The sequence below is a fragment of the Mus caroli genome, chromosome 2 (genome assembly GCF_900094665.2).
Source record: "Mus caroli chromosome 2, CAROLI_EIJ_v1.1, whole genome shotgun sequence".
Lineage (NCBI taxonomy): Eukaryota > Metazoa > Chordata > Mammalia > Rodentia > Muridae > Mus > Mus caroli.
This window is the reverse complement of record NC_034571.1, coordinates 136,800,387-136,822,816: the sequence shown is the minus strand read 5'-3', so window position 1 is coordinate 136,822,816 and position 22,430 is coordinate 136,800,387. Positions and strand designations below refer to the sequence as shown.

At 42.0% G+C, this 22,430-nt stretch overlaps 2 protein-coding genes across 5 annotated transcripts in view; one reads left to right on the top strand and one right to left on the bottom strand.

Annotated features, from left to right (window-relative positions):
* Sec23b (SEC23 homolog B, coat complex II component) overlaps positions 1-5,288 on the bottom strand; it is a 34,370-nt gene extending 29,082 nt beyond the window's left edge. Inside the window, exons 1-3 of one of the 4 annotated variants that reach the window (XM_021184680.2) lie at positions 5,189-5,288; positions 2,198-2,432; positions 582-639 (exon numbers count right to left, since the gene is read on the bottom strand). In XM_021184680.2, the coding sequence (XP_021040339.1) occupies positions 582-639; positions 2,198-2,418 (279 nt within the window). In that variant the 5' untranslated portion in view covers positions 2,419-2,432; positions 5,189-5,288. Of the gene's footprint in view, positions 1-581; positions 640-2,197; positions 2,433-5,170 lie in introns of all 4 variants that reach the window. The other 3 variants (XM_021184689.2, XM_029474247.1, XM_021184697.2) reach the window with 3 other exon arrangements.
* Positions 5,289-10,476: 5,188 nt separating this feature from the next.
* On the top strand, positions 10,477-19,289 carry Rbbp9 (RB binding protein 9, serine hydrolase). The gene is made up of 5 exons (XM_021153795.1): positions 10,477-10,656; positions 12,151-12,193; positions 13,224-13,329; positions 17,091-17,176; positions 17,540-19,289. The coding sequence occupies exons 1-5, from the start codon at positions 10,558-10,560 to the stop codon at positions 17,764-17,766; spliced, it is 561 nt and encodes a 186-aa protein (XP_021009454.1). The 5' UTR covers positions 10,477-10,557; the 3' UTR covers positions 17,767-19,289.
* The last annotated feature ends 3,141 nt before the right edge of the window (positions 19,290-22,430 follow it).

The window sequence follows — 22,430 nt, the reverse complement described above, 5'->3', positions numbered from 1 at the left end:
CCAGGGCCAAGAAGTGGGAGTGGGTGGGTAGGGGAGTGGGGGGGAGGTTATGAGGGACTTTTGGGATAGCACTGGAAATGTAAATGAGGAAAATACCTAATAAAAACTATTAAAAAAAAAAAAAAAAAAGACTTTAGCTGCTGGGCAGAGCAGCACATGCCTTTGATCCCAGCACTTGGGAGGCAAAGGCAGGCAGATCTCTGAGTTCCAGGACAGCCTGGTCTACAGAGTGAGTTCCAGGACAGCCTGGTCTACAGAGTGAGACCCAAAAGAAAACAACAAACTTTTACAGCAGAAGAAGCTCAACACTGACTGGATCCCTAAAGTTATAAGAAGATGAAATTTTAATGTCATCCAGTAAAATATGAACAAATCTATTTTCTTTAGATAGCATACTCACTTCCTACCAAAACCTTAAAGAAAAGACAATGCTATGTCCTCTACTATTCAACACAAATGTGCCTCACAAACGCTATGACGCGAGAGTACCAAAAGCTGCTAAGTGCAAGTGTAGATAGAAAAATTCATGTTATCTTTCCCAGAGCAGTCAACAAAAGCAAATAGAACTGTAAATTACATACCTGATTTCTTTGAAAACAGAAATTGCAGGCCCAGAGTTTTGCTCGGTAATCCACTTGACTGCAAGATAGATAAATACATATTACAAACAGATATCATACATATTTTCAAGCTAAAAAGAAAGCAAATGTGGATTTAAAGTTCCCTAAATTAAACAGGCATGTGTTCCTGAGTGTGCACATACAGAAGGATTCGTGAAACTGCACTGCAGGCAAAACTGGCTATCAAGCACACCAAGAGTTTCTGAAAATATCTGCACGTGGTAAATTCTGTTTTGTCTTTTCTAATTCCAAGACCCTGTTTTAAGATTTCTTCACTCATATAAACTGTAAGCTATTTCTTCTTGCCTTCTATTTGAACCTAGTTGTCATGATTTATCCAACATTTTTATTGTTAAACAATGTAAAACTTTTTTTAAAAGATGCTTACTTTTATCTTATGTGTATGTACGTTTTGCCTGCATGTACGCACACGCCTAGCAGAGGTCAGAAGAGGGCAAAGAATCCCCTAGTTCTGGAGTGGTGAAAGGCTGAGCTAATACGTAGGTGCTGGGAACATGGCCATGGGTCTCAGCTGAAGGAATAAGTACTCTTAACCACTGAGATAACCACCAATTGTCACTTTGGCACCAAGAAGTTCTACTCCTTCTTCTGCCTCCACAGGTACCCACATACAAATGGTATGCACATATGCGTGTGCACTTGTGCAAGCACATATGTACATACACACACAAATAATCTTTACACCTCTCCAAAAAAAAAAAAATCAATTCTTCTGCCTAGTACTTCTAGATATACTATATCATCTAGATATACTTCTAGATATACTTCTAGATATACTATATCATCATTAAGGTACATGCAGAAAGAGCAAAGTTTTTAGATGTTATTTAATTCTTCAAAGGATACCCCTTTAAGTCTACAATCAATCCAGAAGCAAACTGATAATCTAAGAGCGGGCAAAAAGAACGGGAAAAGAAAAGGAAGGGATGGAAGGGATGGAAGGAGGGACAACTAACTCCAAACTCTTCTTTTCTGTTCTCCCCTTGTTCACATAACATTCCAATTTTCTTCCAGGCGTGCCTTTAATCCCAGCACTTGGGAGACAAAGGCAGGAGGATTTCTGTGAGCTATAGGCCAGCTGGGTCTACACAGTAAGTACCAGCACAGCCAGGGCTACATAGGGTTATATGCCTCAGGAAAAAAAGAGAGAAGAAAAGATTCCAATTTTGTCTGGGGCACCTGCCAAGGAGGTTTTGTCATCTAAGAATCTCACCGTCTACCTTTCATACCAAACTAGAAACTCTCCTACAGAACGCAAGTGACTGCCACCAGAGAGGGCTGGTATGGAGGTGGAGGGAGTGGTGCATGCCTTAAATCCCAGCACTTGGGATGCAGAGGTAGGCAGATCTCTGTGAGCTCAAGGCCAACCTGGTCTACAGAGCAAGTTCCAGAACAGCCAGGGCTACACAAAGAAACCCTGTCTCAAAAAAACAAAACAAAATACAAAAAAGGAAAAAAAAAAAAAAATCAAGTGACTTCCATAAGACTTGCACAAAGACAACAATTTACTATATTCATCATTTTTACCAGTTTTCTTTTTTTAAAGGAGTCCATACCAAAGTGGATTGAGAATAGCTTTGCAGGTAGGCCTACTGCAAAGCACAGGTTCATACTGTACAGGAGGTAAGTCTGGGCGTTCTTTTAAAGGAGTGAGGAGACAAGCCAAGGGCACAACCATTCTTGTGGCTTCGAGGCGGCTAGAAGGCCACACGTTCCAACTGAAACGCACACCATCTCGTTCTTCATTCTGCTGAATGAATTCCAGATACGTTGCCATGGTCTAAAAGGAAACTAAAGATAAAGTTTTAATTATATACAAAATTCTCAGCTGATCTTCAAAAAAAAGATGGTTCCAAGCCAGGTGCAGTGACTTACACCAGAAATCCCAGCACTCAGTCCCAAACAAGGAGATGGCCTTATAACATAGTATTCCACAAATACCCCACCAAGAAAAGCCCGTCCCTGCAGGATAAAGGTAACTACCTTCTCTTGGACCCCCAAAGTTGATTACTCTTCCTTTCTGCCTTAGTTTTCTACTACTATGATAAAGACCAGGACCAAAAGCAACCCGAGGAGGAAAGGGTTTATTTCAATTTACACCACCCCACCCCCCATATGCCACCCCACACCCATACACCACCCTCATACACTATCCCTCACCCCCAAGGTGCCCAGGTGCTTTCTGTGTAGTGTCCATCATCTTCCAGGAAAGTCAGAGCAGGAACTAAGACAGGGGCTGGAAGAACACTGTGTACTGGCTCATTCCTAAAGACATGCTCAGCCTGCTTTCTTATACAATTCAGGGCCACCTGCCTCAGGGTAGCACTACCCACAGTGGGCTGGACCCTCATACATCAATCAAGAAAATACCCCCACAGGTCTATCTGATAGGGACATTTATTCAACTGAGGTTCCCTCTTCTCAAATGACCATGGCTTGTGTCAAGTTGGCCAAAAAATAAATAAATAAATAAAATAATCAGGCTACTTTCTCAAACCATCTCTGTAGTACTTGAAAAAAGTAGTCAAAAAGGTTAGAGGTTGAACTCCTTGAACATTTGTTAACTTGTATAGTTGGATATCACGAGTAATTATTTATTTGTGATGCTAAGGGTCAAAGGCAGGACCCTGTGCGTGCTAGGCAAGCACTCAAGTACTGAGTTACAGTTCTGAGACAAGCCAATTTCAACTATGTGTCGAAAGGTAAGTCTCAAATTCTGCTTCATGATCCAACAACTTTCCTGATTCCCTTCCTTTCTTTATCAATCAAAGTAAATTCTGTATGAAATGTCACATGCCAAGAAGCCTTGATTTTTGTGTGTCCGTCATCATGTTGTGTCCCCCCCGCCACCCCTGCCACATTGCTAACTGTAGAGAACAGAACTGTATGGTGACCTGAGAAACCGGTTATTAACAGGAAGCAGCTTGACACTGAAGCATTTCTAGTGGGCATACCACAACTATGAAAGGAAGTTTGCTTTTGTATTGAGTTTCACCACGTTCTCCTTCCTCACCATGTTTGCTCATGATCATCCTTGAAAGACTCTCAGACTCTTTAACAATTAGTCTTTCAGACGAAGCTTTCAGACTCGGATAACCCAATGTTGTTAAGCAAATGCATCCTACGTGTGATTGAAAATACATTGACACACGAGTGACTGAAGGTTAACTGAGCAAGCCAATCCGGAAAGCAAAAGGAACTGGACCAGTGGGTAAAGGGCTTGCCACGCAAGTCTGACAACCTGAGTTAGAGCCTCAGATCCCACAAAAAGATGGAAGGAAAGACCCAAGATCACAAAAGTTGCCTCTGAGTGGCTTGACAGGTGCACACACATGCAAATGACATGTTCAAGCAAGTAGACTGTTAAAAAAAGGAAAGCCAGAAAACTGAACGAAGAAGAAGAAGAAGAAGAAGAAGAAGAAGAAGAAGAAGAAGAAGAAGAAGAAAACTAAACCTATGAAATGAGAATGGAAGCATATTCTTGTAATTTCCATTATTTGGGAGGCTGAGGCAGAATCAAGAGAGTTCAAAGCCTCCTGGGTTACATAGGGATAGATATAGATATATAGATATATCCTGCAAATAATTTGGGTGAGGACAATTTTACATACCCAGAAACACAAATTAATTATTCTACCATACAGAATCTATACATCAAAGTCCCAAATGTCTGTTCCAACTGAAACTCTAACACATCTACTTGTTAGTTCTGGCAAACACAGGAAGATAAAACCCTGACTACACAGAAAGCACTTAGGCGCCTGGGTGCGGGGGGCTAGTAAATAAGTCACAGCACATTCTAACATCACCATTTCCAGCAGTTACTTCAGCAAACCCCATTAAATAATGGTAACCCCTCTATAAAGTTCTTTACTTAAATGTACAAGTCCCCAAGTATCAGCATATTAACACCTGCTCCTATTTCCCACTGCCTCCTTTCCTCGACTTGTTCTAAACCAGCTTCTTAATCCTAAACAGGTAATCCATAGAGGATTTCGGTGAATTCATGAATCCTCTGAAGTTCTATGTATTTTTATTAAATTCTATGTGCTGAGAAAAATGCTCCTATCAAACTCTCAACGAGTAAGGGTATCTGAAGAGGTAAATAGCCAAATGGATGAATGACTGAGTGAATGACGAGAGAATGAATGACTGAGTGAGTGGATAAAAGAAAGGCATCCAATAAGATATCTTAGCCCCTCTAAACTCTCCAGGACATAACTTTCCAGGACTTAGTAACCATCTGTAGACACAGTTAAATACCTAATCCTGTACTGAAGATCTGGTTTCTGGTTTCACTTATCACAAAGCAAAACTCAAGGTTTTCATGGGGATTCGGTCCTTCCGGATGTTCGAGTCACCACCAACAACACCCCAATTCCGAGGGCTAAGGAATCAGAAACCGGCGCCGGCTTCTGGGTCATCAACTCCCTCTGATGCCTCCCATAAGCAAGCCCACCTTGCCTCGGCCTGTCTGGCTTCCGCCCTCCTCCTAAGCGCCCTTCACCATGGCAGAGCCAGCCGCTCACCTGTCCGGAGCCACTCACCGGGACTGAGCCTTCCGCACCCCACGGACACCAGAGCTCGGCTCCGGCTTCCACCGCCAAGTCCACCTCAGCTCACAGTCGATTGGTCACCGCTCCAAAACGTCATTTAGCGGCGCCATGCTCTAGCCAATCAGAAAGCGCTTCTCTGGCTGACCCGAGAAAGTGAAACAGTCAGAAAAGCTGCGCCTCCATCTTTGAATAGGGCAAGGCAGTGGTTTCTCACCCAACAAACTTTAGAACGTAGAATTCCTCAGGATACATACTTTCTTGAATATATCCTGAAATTTGTCTCCTGCACAGAGCCTCGGCGCCTGCGGAACCGTCATCCAAATGCATCCAGCACTCCTCAGGGGACCGCCCTGACACAACATGACGTCTGTGTTCCTCAGAGGGAAGTCCCTCTCATCGCCTAGCTACCGGGAAGCGAGAAGAGGGACGCGCAGCCCAGAGTTGTCCGGAGAGGCCCTCAGCCTGCGGGAAGGGGCTAGGAGGGGACAGAGAGTCTCGGCCGCTAGTTGGTGATCTTTTTGAGCTCAGCAGGTGCGGGTCCTCTCTTCGCGGTACAAAACTTTCCCTTCTCGTTGCTGCTGTGGTTTCTGTGCTCAATAAAAACTGTTTCTGGTGAACATCCTCCTGCCATTCCCCAGCAAGGAAGTGAGTAATTGGGGATGGTCTTATTCAGACACTTAAGGAAACTAACTGAGTCCGTTTTGATGGGAAACACAACCTTTTCTGTGACCGCCGCAGTCATTTTTACACTTTCTTACAAGTGGCAAAAATTAATAAATAAGTAAAAAAAATAAATAAATAAGCAGCAAATTCAGCGAGCGTGTAGTGCCTGCAGCGGCCAGAAGGTCTATTGTGTATCCTCTAACACGGATGCTGGGAGCTGAACACCAGCAGAATACACATAGCCACTCCACCAACTCTTCATCCCGCCAACTAAAACCTTACAGTTATGCTAAGACATGTTATTCAAAGAGTACCCATTAAATAGCCCACTTTTCTACTAATGCAAACTTTTCTTTAAGGCAGAGCCTAGCTGTAGGTTTGGCTGGCCTGGAACTCAGGAAGCTCTGCTTTCTTCTGTCTTCCTATGCCTCCTGAATTTAAAAGCACACGCCATCACACCCAGCTAAATCAAACTTTTTGACGTCTATAAATCATAGGAACTTAAGTTTAAATAGATGGTACTATAAAATATTACTGTTTGCATTACAATCTTTAAAATAAATTTACATTTTTTTCATCATCATAAACATAACGTAATGTTAATGATGGCATATTTAAAACCTTAAATTATGTTTGGGAAATGCAGTTATCTCTTCTTAAGGTAAAATGTAAAATAAGATATACATGTTCATTATATCTAACGCTGAAAAAAAGTCGCTTTTTAAATAACAAACACTAATGTGATTTTATTTGTCAAATATTTCCCTTTCAATTTTTGGACCTGGATTATTTCTACACTAGTAATTTCTGTAGAGAGGATTTTTTTTAAAATTGCATGTTCAAAGTATACAAGATTGAATGTCCTTACTTGGGGGAATTTAGAAGTATTTTATTTATATAAGAGAATACTTGCAGGGCAATAGTGGTGCATGCCTTTAATCGAAGCACTCAGGAGGCAGAGTCAAGGAGATGTCTGTGAGTTCCAGGCCAGCCTAGTCTACAGAGTTAATTCCAGGACAGCCAGGGCTACACAGAGAAACCTTGTCACAAAAAACAAAACAAACAAAGTACTTTTTTCTGTAACACAGATCTTTTAATTGGAGAAATATAATGATTTAACTTATTGTGACTCAACACGGGTAGCAAGATATCCTGTTCTCTCACAGAAACGGATGTAAGTCTTTTTGTTTTCATTCTAGCCAGGCAGACACATTGACATATAAAGAACATACAGCTTTAGTTCTACAGTCTCAGCCCCAGGTCAAAAAAAAAAAAAAAAAATTCAGAAAGATTAAAGTTTGGTGCACTATAGAAGAAGGCTCTGTTCATCCCCGTTGGTGTGGCAGTCTTATAGAATGACCGAGACAGTTAGAGAGCACTATAAAGTAGATTTGCTGCCATTTCTTACCTAGGAGGGTATCTCTGTAAATTTTAGTTCCCTTAAAGAGATTACCATATGGCTGGTAAAACAAAATTTCTGGTGGTTGTTACTATCAGTGGGAGGAGAGTAAACTAACCAGCCATGAGTAAACCAGAAAGAAGAACTGAAAATCATTAGAAAGAAAGCTAGAGGGGCAGTGCCCTCTACTTAGCGCCCACCTTCTAGGACCCAAGGGAAAGGAAACAGTTTAGCTTCAACAGCCTGGAATATGCTCTTCAGTGATGTGAACCCAGGTTCTCTCTGGAATCTTAGTGAAAACATTAAGTGTAGAGCATGGCTAGATGGCTCAGCAGATAAAGATGCTTGCCTCGAGGTCTGTGGACCTGAGGACCATCCCTGGAACCCACATGGCTATTAAAGAAGAGAAACACTTCCACAAGTTGTCCTTTGATCCCAACACCCATGCCATAGCAATGCACCTTCCACACAAATAATAATAATAATAATAATAATAATAATAATAATAATAATAATAATAATAGATACAATAAAGTTTTTTAAAGAAATAATATTATACAAATAAGATATTCCAAACAATTTACTTAACTCACCTATTAATGAAGAAACCAATAAAGATGTTCAAATTGGTTTTAAGAAAATCTTGGACTGGTGAGATGGCTCAGCGTGTAAGAGCACCCGACTGATCTTCTGAAGGTCCTGAGTTCAAATCCCAGCAACCACATGGTGGCTCACAACCATCTGTAAGGAGATCTGACTCCCTCTTCTGGAGTGTCTGAAGACAGCTACAGTGTACTTACATATAATAAATAAATAAATAAATCTTAAAAAAAAAAAGGAAAGAAAATCTCATTTATAAAAACTTATATTCTCTACCACACAGCATTATATGAATTGTTATGGGCATCAGTTTTGTGTGTGTATGTACCCATCAACTTTCTAAAGTTAATCTCTGTCTCTACCAAGCTGTAGAGTCCAGGTATAAAAGTACACATCCCTCAAATGACATCAGCACATTTCATAAAAAGCCCATCAATCCATGAGATATAATTTCTCTTGTCTATTTCAAAATGTTTTACAGACTCCCAGCATATTGTAATGGTTAATATTCTCAACTTAGCTGGATTTTAGAACCACCTAGGAAACACCACTATGGATGTATCTAAGATAGCATTTTGAAGAAGGAAGACCCACCATGTCCTATGTTGGGGGCCCAGGCTGAATAAAGTGAGGAAAGGAGGTGGCCAGATGACTATTGATTTTCCCTTTCTCTGTGGCTGACACTATAGATTAAGCCATCCTGCCTCCTTGTCTTTCCTAGCATATAGACTCTGAACTGTGAGCCCTTATGCCTTTGCACTATGATAGACTATGTTTCTCTAAACTGAGAGCTAAAATCCACCCTTCATCCCCCAAGTTGCTTTCTGTCAGATGTTTTCTCACAGCAACAATAAAAGTCTACACAGAACACTATTGTACTGAGAAGTGAGTTGGTTCTGTGAGGAACATGATCAGTGTAGTTCCTGGGCCTTTCTGAACTGTGTTTATGGGACAATGTTAAAGAATTTGAAGCTGTAGGCTGGAGATTAGAGAGCTATAAGCAGAGATGAATGGACCGTCCAATCAGATTTTGGAAAGCTGGAATGCCAATAGAAACATGAATAGCAAAAGGTCTGCTTATGACGTTTCAGATGGGAGCAAAGACTGCTGAGAAGTGAGGTCATTGGTGTGAGAGTCTGGCAAAGACCATGCATGGCTGTGTTCCACTGTGTCCCAAAAACTCAACCAAATTCAATAGGGGCCATCTATTGGTCCACAACATCACATGAACAGTTAATACCAAGTTCTGCTGCCACTCAGATGCAGGCAGGTCCTGGTGAGCCACACATGTCATGGCTTCTGCATGCCTTCAATGATGGAACTGGGAACCCATGTTCCTTGGCCAGGTGTGGATGAAGAAGTTTCAAATGAGTATGACATTACATCTAGGCTGAGGCATGGCTATTGTATTCACATTTATTGTGGCTTATGATAGATTTTTAGCAGGAGGAAGTAAAAATGCAGTATAGGATAAACAAGAACATGAAAATGTTAAAAGATGCAGATGAGGCAGAGAGGGAGAAAGCAGCTTTAATTAAAGAGATGGCACCATTAATGGGAAACTTCCACACTGGGGCAGTAAGAAATGTGCCCTGAGGATCAGACTCCACCCATTAAGGGTTTCAACTCCTAAAAGTACAAATGTGTTTGAAAGGAGAACCCCTGAACTGAGAATGCCTCTACCCCTCTCAAGGGTTTCCTGGTAGAACATGGCATCATGGCTCACCAGGGTCTGCCTGCATCCGTGTGGCAGCAGAACTTGGTGTTAATTGTTCGTGTGGTGTTGTCCTTGCAAGCATGCCAAATATGAGTAAGAGGGATTTGCTAGGCACATTGGCATATAAGGTAAGTTGATGTCTGTGGGTTCAAAACCAGTCCAGCCTACCTAATGGGACCTTACCTAAAAATAAATAAATAAATAGGTAAAATGAGAGCACATGGAGGCTTGCTCTCAGGTTCTAGAAAGACCCGGTTGTATTTTCTGCCAAGAAGCCCTGAAAGGTTGTTGCATGAGCCCGTGAAAGTGGAACTTCAGTGGTAGTGGATAGCACAGGACACTAGAGACACAGCTCATGTCCAGCATTCATGGAGTGGGAAGCAGAGAGGTCCCTGACGCTCACTGGCTAGCTACTCTTGCTAAACCAGTGAGCTCCAAATTCACAGATCTTGTCGCAAAACCCAAATGTAATGTGGAAACGAAGGAAAGAAGACAGCCAACACTGACTGAATATGGTGACACTCTTTTAATGCCAGCACTCAGGAGACAAAAGCAGGCAGATCTTTGTGAGTTCTAGGCCAGTCTGGTTTACAGAGACAGCTCCAGGCCAGTAAGGGGCTACATAATGAAACTGTCTTAAACAAATTAAGGAAAGTTCATTTGAAAAAAATAAACCTTCCTTAAAGAAGTATTGGTACAACTAATAAAAAGATAACACATTATGAGCACGCTGTTGCCAGTACATAAGGGATGTGGAGTATGAGAACGCTGGAAAAGGGTAAATCAAAGATGATTAATATTTGATGGTAATTCACAGGGTTTGAGTTTAGCTGCCTGTGCTTTAGCCAGAGAATGCGTAGGCCTGCAGGTATCCAAGAACTACAATTCCCAGAAGGCCGCAGTGCGGGCTCTGGGCCGGATGTAGTCTTGGTCTGAGAGCAGCTGGTCCAAGGTGGGCAAGGGTCTTCCACGTCTACATTCATGGCGTCCCCTAACAAGGCAGTGATTGTTCCCGGGAACGGAGGCGGGGATGTGGCCACCCACGGCTGGTACGGCTGGGTGAGAAAGGGGCTGGAGCAGGTAAGGAATGCTAGCCCCTGCTCTTCTGCCAGCTTGGCTCGGAGTGAAGGGAGAGGGAACGAAAGGCGAGGCTCGAGCCTGTGCCCACCCTTCCGCAGATGTGGTCCGTATCCTACCTGGCGAACAGCTCAAAAAGCAGAAGGCTCAGGTTTTGGCACTAAAAGGAAAACCTGTTGTACAACTAGAGAGAATGCCCCCTCCGCACCCCCATCGACTGCCAGTTCAGATTCCAGACTTTCCAGATCATTTTATGTTTATATTCATTACTTTGTTTTTTAGTTCACCATGTGATATTTAATATAAACAACGGATTGTATATTATACAATAAACTACCAAACTGAGATTTTTTTTTTCCTGTGCTGTCCAACCCAAGGTGTCTTTCTGTGTCCTGTACAATTGAGCTACACTCTCAGGACAAGTTAACTCTAGAACATTGCCGGTATCTTCTGAGTAATCCGTCTGCGCCCTGCCCCACCCGTATGACATTCTGAAGTTTATTTTGCTTCTTTTTAAATTATTGTGTGCAGGGGGGCATCTGGAGGTCAGAAGACATGTTTGGAATTAGTTCTTTCTTACCTTTACACAGGTTCTGGGAATCGAACTCAGGTCACTGGGCTTGTACTGCAAGTGCTGTGGCTAGCTGGGCTGCTTGTCTGGCCTTTTTGCTACATCTTTTAAAACTTAAAAGTATTTTTTACAACCATGATTATAATCTTTAAACAACATATTTTTTAATGTGGCTTCTTGTGAACTTTATAGAAACATAATTGCACCTTAGGTGGTCCTGTGCTTAAAATTTTTTTTGTTGTTTTTGTTCTTCGAGACAGGGTTTCTCTGTGTAGTCCTGGCTGTCCTGGAACTCACTCTGTAGACCAGGCTGGCCTCGAACTCAGAAATCCGCCTGCCTCTGCCTCCCGAGTGCTGGGATTAAAGGCGTGCGCCACCACTGCCCGGCCTGTGCTTAACTTTTGAGAAAACAAAACCCTCTTCCATATCCCAGCAATTGGTTTCCTGCTTTGGCCTCTAGAATAGAATTTCAGGAGAAAATAAGATTCTGTTTGGAATAAAACTTAAGGGTTGTGGCTGAAAGCTATGGACAAAGCTACCAACTCTTGGGTCAAGCTGAAAATGGCCAGTGGGATGGGATGCCCAACTTCCTCAGTGGTTGGTGTCTCTGTTCTTTTTGACCATCTTTCTGTGGAACAGTGTTCAGCTCAGGTCATTCTGTCTCTAGCACGTTCACTTAGGTCTTCTCTATAGGTACATGACTTGGAGATAAGCACAGATTATCAGGAACCAGTCTCTGAGGACTTCTACAAAACTGGATAGAAAACTACCATATGTGACTGTATATTCATCTGTAGCCCTGTAACACTACTTAATCTATTTCACATCATAATATTAGCAAATATTTACTGAACTAAGCGAGGTCATATCAGGTGTCACATTTTTAAGCTCTTTATTATAGCTTTTTCTTCTCCCTTACATCACAGATTCCTGGTTTCCAGTGTTTGGCTAAAAACATGCCTGACCCAAGTAAGTCTGAAATTTGTTTTTTGAAAAGCCTCATCTGTTAGGTTTTGAGCTCACCATTTGCAGGGTGGGGCTTGGAAGCAGAAATATCATAGAAAAAGGACAAAATAAATAAACGCTAAGAACAAATAAAACAAGGAGCTCGAGGTGGTGGGTCTAAGCCTACACACACACACACACACACACACTCACACACACACTCACACACAGACACACACACACACACAGAGACGATTTCAGTAACAAGAAAAGCATCCAGGAAATGGTAAAATTTAACTTTTAACTTGTAAGCTAGCAACTGTATTTTCCATGTTTAAATGTCCATAGACATCTTCAGGCAAGAATTAGGTGTTCTGTATGAAACAGGTAAATAAAGCCTCACAGTATCTCGTAGAGTTCCTGTGTATTTAAAATTATAAGATTGCCCTTTTGGGGGCGAGGAGTCCGTCCATGACTTGGTTCAGGAAAGAAGTCGTACGATTCATATATGGGTTTTGGAATGTTGTCAAGTGGTTTTTGTGCATTTTGTTTTTCTCGGTGCTGGGTCTGAACCCAGGATCTCACACATCCTAGCCGAGTTCTCAGCCCCTGAGCTGTACCTCCAGCTAGGATATTTGTTTGCCAAGTTTAAATTTTCACATTAAAATATCAGCGTTGAGGCCAGTGATGATGGTATATGCCTTTAATCCTGACACTTTCGGGCTCAAGGCAAGAGGATTCTGGTTTGGGCTACACGGTAAACTTCAGCCTAGCTTATGCTGCACAATGAGGAGGCTCTATCTCACAAAAGAAAAATGGGCAGGAGGGAGACTTCACTTCAGTTGTAATTTTTTTTTTTTTTTAAGAACATGGTAGGTGTACAAGGGAGGGGCGGAGAGCAGAACTCTACTAAATCACAGGACAGAATCTGCTAACACAGCCACTTTTACTTAGCCTCCATTTAAAAGCTGTGAGCTGTTTACTTAGAGAGGCTAGGACAGCATCAGACTTACAGACTGCCCCAGGTACCAGACTCTTTTTACCACGCCCACAGTTACAGCTCGAGAGAGCATCTGGCTGCCCTTCATGGAGACAGAGCTGCACTGTGACGAGAAGACCATCATCATAGGCCACAGTTCCGGGGCCATCGCAGCCATGAGGTATGGTCCTGTTGACTTGCCACCCTGTGTGCAATGCAGACATGCTTGCCTGGGAAACAGTTGTGTTTCTTAGGTTTCCATTGCAGAGGAAGGAACTGGTGCTAACCTCAAAAGTGGTAACATGATCTGCCCTAATTTCTTCCTTGTTTGTTAAGGGATTGAAAGGAACTGGCTCCTTTGACCAGGTGCACTGATCCTTTAAAAGCTTCTGTGGCCCCGAAGAGGCTGCCTGTTTCTCGGCTCTGATGTCTCCCCCTCCTCTCTTCTCTCCTCCTAGCAAGGCACAGTGATGTCATTGTAGCTCCTGGACTCTTCTCAGTACACACCTGCCGCATCCTGCTCAGCCATCTAGGAGGAACATCATCTTACGAGCTGCCTGGCTTTCTCTCCCTGTCCCTCTGCTTGAATGTCCCCTTTTCTGGATGAGCTCTGTCCATATAAAAGAGCAGCCTTGCCCTATTGGCTCCCGTCTCCCTTATATTTTATTATCTACAGCGTTTTTTGGGTTTTTTGTTTGTATACCCACAGCGTTTTATCATCCGACACACATCTCCTCTCTGTCCCTAGTACCAGATTGGAAGCTCCACAAAGATGGAACTTTGCCCACTGACAAGGCATCACAGTGCCTAGGACAGAGCCTGATATGCCCAACAAATACCTCTTGGAGAGTAGAGGTTGCTCTCCCTGCCTACCCATAACCCCCTAGTCCTTGGGATTCACATGTACACCCTTTTTTTTTTTTTTTTTTTTTTTTTTTTTTTTTTTTTTTTTTTTTTTTTTTTTTTTTTTTTTGGTTTTTCGAGACAGGGTTTCTCTGTGTAGTCGTGGCTGTCCTGGAACTCACTTTGTAGACCAGGCTGGCCTCGAACTCAGAAATCCGCCTGCCTCTGCCTCCCAAGTGCTGGGATTTAAGGCGTGCGCCACCACGCCCGGCCACATGTACACCCTTAAGTAACGCTTCTATCAGAATCTCTCGCTTTCCCCATTAGCCTCTTGAGTAAGGAATTAGCCACCAGCTGTTTAAGATTGAGTTTTTTCCTCAGTTCTTATCCTGGTAAGAAAGGCTGTTCCAAGCAGTCATTCAAGATACCATGTGAATTGTTTGTCATGGAATCTTGCCAAATTTTATAACCTTTTAGCTACACCAGTCAAGGGGATGGGGACAACGTGTTTGAGTACAGATCCAGAAAACAATGGTGCAGTGATCACAAAAGGATGTTTACAAGTGTTCGGGGGACCAGTTCTGACCTCAGAAGTGGAAACATGATCTGTCCGTTCCTTGTTAACCAGCTCTTGGTAAAGCTATAATAGTTTTATGTAAGTCTTCTGAATTCATTAGGACTGTCAGCAACCTCCTAAGAATGGACTCCTAAAGTTAAGAGACAAAAAAAATCCTGAACTATCAGTGTGTAAGGGTGTGAAGAAATAGGAAACTGATATAGTCATAAGGGGCATGCTAGCTGACTTAATTATTAAGGGATATTGAGCCTTTTCAATAGAAAGTGCTAGAAACACCTTAACAAGCAATCAAACTTAGTATCATTGATAGTGGACAAACGAACACATGTCTCTGAAGTGATGACAATGCTATCTTGGGGGAAATGTTTAATCTTAGTCCTACTGTGAGAAAACTAGTTCAGTTTAGGGAGAACAGGCAGCACTACATTTTTTTGGTGTGATAACATCACTAAGGTTATTCATAGGAGACACACACTAAGATAAGTGTAAAGTGTGGTAGCCTTAGTGAATCTGGGTACTTCTCATGTCTTCTGTGGGTTTGATATTTCTGAGTAACCAGCTGGGAGAAGGGTGTCTGGATCCAGCGAGTTCTCAACTGGAAGCAGGGCTATCTAGAAGGCGCATAATAAACAGACACAGACAGATTTTTGGGTACAAACTGATAGGCAATTTTTCAAGGCTTATAAAAGTTGCACACTCTCTCTACTCTCTTGCTCGCAGCTTGAGGCTGCACGCACTCTGCATTCTCCTGTGCTCTCTACTTTTCTCAAACTCCTACACTCCTGCACACCTCTGTGCGTTCCCCTTTTACTCACACACATGCTCTGCATACATTCTTCTCACACTCCACACATACCTCACATTCTCTTCACTCATTCTTCCTCTCTCTCTCTCTCTCTCTCTCTCACACACACATACACACACTCTTCTCCCACACTCTACTCACGTTCCACTCACTTCGCGCACACCTCATGACCTCATGCGCACCTCACTCACCCTCCACTCGCTCTCTCGCCTTTTTCTTGTCCCAGTCTTTTATTGATACCCCAAAAGCAAGTAGAAAAAAAAAGACATTGTATAATCATTGCCAAATCAAATTCAAAAGAATAACCACATGCCACAAAGAATCGAGAATTACAATTGTTCCCCAGTTTCAAGCTTCCCCTATCTCCAGGCCTGTGGCCAAAATAATAATTGCAAACTTAATCATTATTTAAACTTTAACTTTTGACTTATTGTACTTTAGAGCTCAGAGCTCCAAGGTCAGCTACTTGCCTTTTCCTGGGAAGCTCTAATGATAAACGACATGGGCAAAGCTGCCAGGCAATGGCTAGAAGAGTCAGGTTAACCCTTCACTCAGCAGTTCCGCTAGCTTTCTGCTTCTGCACATTGCACACAATGACTCTCCTAAGAGTCCCAGTGTTTTGGCTTAGTTTTACTAGTATATAATTTTATGTATTCTATACTTGCTTATCCAGGAGCCCCTCTCAAATATTGTGCAAAATTTACTTCATAAATTCAATAGTTTTTTTCATTTCTCCAGGTCCTGATGTTGGCTCTATTTCACTTTCTAATAATTTCTTCAAACTTTCTTTGCAAGTTAAACATTAATCTGGAATTACTATTGTGCAGTTATTACATTGTTTCCAAGATGAGAGCACACAGCATGCACCTAGGCCATTAGGACTGTGCTGTGCTGTGCCCCATACCTCAGTTTGTAATTGTTTAATCATTACATCAAGGAACATCTAGTTTCACAGAATTCACCAGAGCAGAAGAAGAAATAGGAAAATCAGATATAATACTAGAATAATTATTCACACCAAGGCAAACTGAAAAGCAATGCACAAATGGAATCTATACAGCCGGTGCCCAGGGCTAAGGTGAATGCTGTCCCCAGCAGAAAGGTTTATCTTCAAGAATGGAATTCTAGCCCTAAACATTTCATAGCACAAAAACTTCCTCAAAGGTCTCGCGTCATTCCTCAGCCTACTCTTGGCTGAGTGAGGGCATCTGCAGATAATGAGCTAGTGCTCTACGTGTAGGGTGCTGTTCTAACTCCTGCCCTTAAGGGGCCAGTTTGTCTGGGAGTGGAGCCAAATGTACTACAACACAGATGAGAATGCCTGTGCAACGGACTGTACAAGTATTTTTCCACTCTTGTCCAGCTTTTCTTAAATTACAGTTCACAGATTATTTGCATTAGTCAAATGGGTTAGAGATTGCATGCGTTAAAACGCAGGGTCCTGGGTCTTAGTCCCATTTCTCTCAACCGCATGCTCTAAGGCTGAGCCCAGAAGTCTGAATCAGCATGTTGACCGCCCAAGTGATGCTAACTCATTCATATAAAGGTGGATAAATGCACGTGTCAGAGACAGTGATTGTGAAATTCTCTTGATGTTTTTCGTGTTTATCTCAGAAGCATACACTAACTACCTTTCTGTGAACTTACATCAGGTGTGTTACTGGTTTTTCGGATTTAATAACACCATGTATTATTGACACTGTCTGTCTCATTCCAGGTATGCAGAGACACATCAGGTATATGCTCTCGTATTGGTGTCTGCATACACATCAGACTTGGGAGATGAAAATGAGCGTGCAAGTGGTAAGTCTTTAGGGCAGGCCCCTAGAAAAGCCCCTCCCTAAACACAGGACAGACTGTTCGAGTTACAGAATAGTTATTCTCTCTCAACCCTAAAAATATAAATAGCAAATGGGAGATTTTTTTGACTTACTTTTGGATGTGAGGTACATCTCTTTTCCAACCCAAAGCCTAGAATAAATCCCAGGGCCTGGTTTTATTTCACCCTTTTACTTTGTCTTTGTTAAGTCAGTATGCTATCAAGCCCTACAGAGACCAAAACCAAAGGACTCCTCTGAACTCAGATCTCTGGTCCTTTGCATCCCTCTGTGGTATTTTCAGATGTTGTCAATTCACGCACATTGATAGGCTCTTCCCCTCCTACAGGGTACTTCAGCCGCCCCTGGCAGTGGGAGAAGATCAAGGCCAACTGCCCTCACATTGTACAGTTTGGCTCTACCGATGACCCTTTCCTTCCCTGGGAGGAACAACAAGAAGTGGCAGATAGGCTGGACGCCAAATTGTACAAATTCACTGACCGTGGTCACTTTCAGAACAGAGAGTTCCATGAACTGATTAGTGTTGTGAAGGCTATGCTGAAAGGACCAGAATAGGCAGGATGGCTCCTGCTCTCTAACAAGCCAGGGTGGAGCAGACTAGCAACCCTTCTCACCCAGCACTAGACAGGAAACGTCCCGCTAAGCTGCAGAAGCGCCTGGACCNCAAACNCGTTGGAACACTCACACCAAGTTACCCGCACTTTCAGTTCCCACAGAGCTTAACTCTTCCTGAAAAGCTACTAACTGTAGCAGTAGGTTTCCTGTTTGATAAGGGACACAGAGGTTGTTTACCTATCCTGTTGATGCAGAGAGAGCCAAGAATCCAGAACTTGACAGTCATGGTGGTGTGTCCCTGTAATGACTTCAGAGAAAGCAGGGAATCAGCAAGGGATGGCTAGCTTGACCCTGTCTCAGAAAAGAAAGAGCAAGACAGCCCAGGTCTCCTGAGTCTCGTTCCAAATTTTAACTCAATAGGTTTAGCAAGATGTAATCCACTTCTGAGACCCCAGCACTTATAAACGTGAGGAAGGTTGATCTTGAATTTGAGGCCTGTGTAGGCCTAGTAAAGTAAAACCCTGTCTCAAAATAAAAACAAAAACAAAACAGGTTTTCTTTCAACTTAAATGAATGACAGTTTTTCCTTTTTGAAATAAAATTTTTCTCTTATTGGGGAAAGAAAACATGATTCGAGGCCCCAAATGTTATCTTAGAACTCAAACTCTAGCTGGTCTTTCAGGCTGGCTCAAGAGAGTAATCTCACACTTGGGTCTTCATCACCGACATCCCTGACCCCACCACATCCCCAGGTCCTTCTGACAAGTTGAGAGAGACTGACATCTGTGGATGTTCAGTAAGGAGCTGTACGGGCAGATAATCTGCATAGCCTGTCACCTGGGTATCAACTATATATGACTGGCAGGATTAGGTCATAGGGAAGTGCTGAAATATAGACACGTGAGAAGCACTCATGTCCTTTTTTTAACTGGGGGAATATGTATGTATGTATATACAATCCCTACATGAATTATGGTAGCTGGCAACAGCATTGTAATTCAAAGATTTGCAAATGCTACAAGATAAAGACCAGGTCATCCATTTGTGAGTTGGAGGTAAACACTTTTTAGATTCTCTATGAATCCAAGAAAAGCCTAAGACAACCAAAATGAACGTAATACTAAAGGTGGAAGGGAGCAACCTGTGCTGTGTTATTAAGTTCTAAGTGTCCTCAAAAGAACCTTTTTCTAGAAGACCAGAGTTCAATTCCCAGAAACCACATGGTGGCTCTGTAATGGGATCCGATGCCCTCTTCTGGTAAGTCTGAAGACACCGTGTACTCACATACATAAAATAAACTATGCCAGTTTAATTCTATAGAGCTCAGCCTCTTGTAGAGAGCATTCAAGCAACACTGCCGAGTCTTCTCATATTCACTCACATAAACAACCCCTTTTTAATACTACTTTTTATATTGTATATATTCAATGTATATAATGGTTTGATGATTCCATTTTCACTGGTTTATAAAGTACTTTGACCAAATGTAAAAAGATATAATAAAAAATGTTTATTTCCTAGTATCTTCTGACTGCTGTGGTGTCAAAGATCTCTAGTGTACTTAAACTTGATGACTCAGAACCCGTGTCTGATGCAGAAATGTGATCCCCACACTTTTATCCTAGAAGGGGTGCAAAGCTGTTGTGTTAGCCTAAAATGATTTGGGGATTTCTAAAGTCAGGGATGACTTTAACTTTTAACATAAGTATATTTGGAGGATAGGAAAACAATCATATATATAGGTGTACTTTAAGTGTTCACATGGGAATGAATAAATAATACCAGAAACAGAAACAGTTATATATCAAATGAATATATTTTATCCTGCAGAAAACAAATAGCAAACATTTGTATGTTAATTTAAGAATTCAAAAAAGCAGAGTAAATAATTACTAATTTCAAATTCAAGTAGACTCAAATTGGATTGTAGGTTTGACCGAATCACCGCTAAAAAGCCTGTTACATACACACACATACACACACACACACACACACACACACACTGAAAACACTTTTTTTTTTCCTAACGTAAAAAATCTTAGTTATAAACTAACACATTTCAGTGTGAGTTTCAATACTTTCCAGGGCAGAGTATGCAAGAGAGCTCTCTGGTGAGCTGTGCTGTCTAATATAAACAGTATGCACAGGCAACTAAATAAAAACTTAGTTCTTAATCATTTGTGTCAAGTGCTGGCCAGCCATCTGGCTGAAGGTTACTGGACTAAGCACCAAATAACGACTATTTCCATCACGATAGAAAATGCTGTTTGTCCAGATGTGGTACATACCTATAAACCCTGCAGGAGCAACATAGAGGCAGGATTCAGTTCAAAATGCTGTCTTACTGGACCGTACTGCTAGAGGGCACATATTTTCTTTTTTTTTTTTAAAGATTTATTTATTTATTATATGTAAGTACACTGTAGCTGTCTTCAGACACTCCAGAAGAGGGCGTCAGATCTCGTTACGGATGGTTGTGAGCCACCATGTGGTTGCTGGGACTTGAACTCTGGACCTTTGGAAGAGCAGTCGGGTGCTCTTACCCACTGAGCCATCTCACCAGCCCCGGGCACATATTTTCTATTCATCTCTCACCTACTAGATAGTAAATCTGAAACTACTTTTTCCCCCCTTAACTGTTGGGTTGATGGTTGGGCCAGAGGCCTCATCGTACGAGGAGTATTCTATCACTGTCCATCACAGAATTGAGTTGACTACTTTGCTTAATTACCACCAAAACCCTTATTTAAAACTTATTTATTGCCAAATTCAAAGTTTAATGTGAGACTCCATCCACATTAGGAACCACTAAATCACCTCATGTCTCCTTTCTTTATGGTTCACTTTTAAACAGGGTCCTCAGCAGATGAGTCGTATGTGTGCTCAGGTGAACAGAAGGCCTCGTACTAAGTGGGAAAGTACGAAGAGTCTGGGCTTCATCTGCAATTTGATTTTGTGACATTATAATTTTAGACACCTACAATTTCTTTTGATAGCTTATTCCCACTTTATTTACAGAACAGTTGCTACATTTTCAGACTTCTCTATTCCTCTCAGTTAATACAGTAAAAAAAATATGTTACAAGGCAAAAATACTCAGAGTAAAAAATAATGCTGAGGAAAAATATCTAAGCTCTCTTTATTCTGGTGAGGCAAGGAACATTTCTAGCCACTGAGTGCCGATTTAAAAACTCATTATCTAATTATCAAGACAATGCAAAGCCAGGCCCGGCTGCTAAATGCGTGCCTGGAATCCCAGCACTTGGAAAGCTAAAGCAGAATAACTGAGTTCAATGCCAGCCTGGGCCATCAAGTTTATTCCAGGCCAGTGTGGAGTGACGCTCTTATCTCTAACAACAAAACAGAATGCAGAGCATATTTCCAAAACAACTTTTTTCTTTTTTTCGAGACAGGGTTTTTCTGTGTAGCCCTGGCTGTCCTGGAACTCACTCTGTAGACCAGGCTGGCTCGAAAATAACTTATCTCTCTTATTGTTATTTGGTTCCTCAAGATAAGAGTTTCTTTATGTAGCTCTGGCTGTCCTAGAACTAGCTGTGTAGACCAGGCTGGCCTCAGAGATCTGCCTGCCTCTGCCTCCTGGGTACTGGGATTAAAGGCTTTCCACTATACTCCACTTACTTCGTGTCTAAGGTTGTTTGATCTTACTAAGTTTTTTATATAAGCCAAAAGCATGGACCAACTTAAAGGGTTTGCACTGGGATCCTCTGTGGAGCTGAGCTCTACCACCTTCTGACAGTGCTCTAAGTGAACAGCATCATTAGTTACCTGAGGACCAGTAAAATCAAACTCACTAGTTAATTTTAACAGATGAAGTCTATGGCCAGCTCTATAAGAGTAAGCATTCAATGACACCAGCTGTGTGTTAGATTATATATAAAACACAGGTTTTTTTCCCTCCACCTCTTGTGAGGTGTGGCATGGTAACAATGTCCGATCTGCCTGACCTATCAAATAAGCACTAGTCTTACCTTACTAGAAAATTAAATATGTAAGAGAGTTAAAAATGGAAAAAAGAGCCAGGTGCGGGTAGCACATCTTTAATCATAGCCCTTGGGCAGTAGAGGCAGGCAGATCCCTGAGTTTGGTCTACAGAGTTCTAGGACAGTCAGAGCTACACAGAGAAACCCTGTCTCAAAACAAAAAGGGGAGGGGGGGGTACTGGTGAGATGGCTCAGGGGTTAAGAGCACTGACTACTCTTCTGAAGGTCCCAAGTTCAAATCCCAGCAACCACATGGTGGCTTGCAACCATCTGTAATGAGATCAGACGCCCTCTTCTAGAGTGTCTGAAGACAACTACAGTGTACTTACAGATAAATAAATCTTTAAAAAGAAACAATCCACGTGCTGAGATCCTTCAAAGGCTACCTTCAAAGGCTACCTTCTGTACAACAGCATGCCAATTAATGTTTTCCAGGGCCGAACAGCCAGGACTGAGAAAGTACACAGTGATGGCTTTCTGCTCAGACATGTCATACCAGTTTTTTGAAGAATAAGAGAAAAGGGCACCAGCTAAAGACTGGTTACCAACCCTCAGAGACAAAATGAAGGGCAATGTTCTATTTTTAATTTTATGTGTGAGACTGGGTCTCTTCCTATATAGCTCTGGCTGTCCTGGAATTTAGACTGTAAAATTTGAATTTGG

Excerpts from the sequence above, each read along its gene's own strand:
- Rbbp9 (XM_021153795.1), top strand. The coding sequence starts at position 10,558 with ATGGCGTCCCCTAACAAGGCAGTGATTGTTCCCGGGAACGGAGGCGGG. Across the intron at positions 13,330-17,090 it reads GGGGCCATCGCAGCCATGAG|GTATGCAGAGACACATCAGG; the intron begins GTATGGTCCTGT and ends GTCTCATTCCAG. Across the intron at positions 17,177-17,539 it reads TGAAAATGAGCGTGCAAGTG|GGTACTTCAGCCGCCCCTGG; the intron begins GTAAGTCTTTAG and ends CCCCTCCTACAG.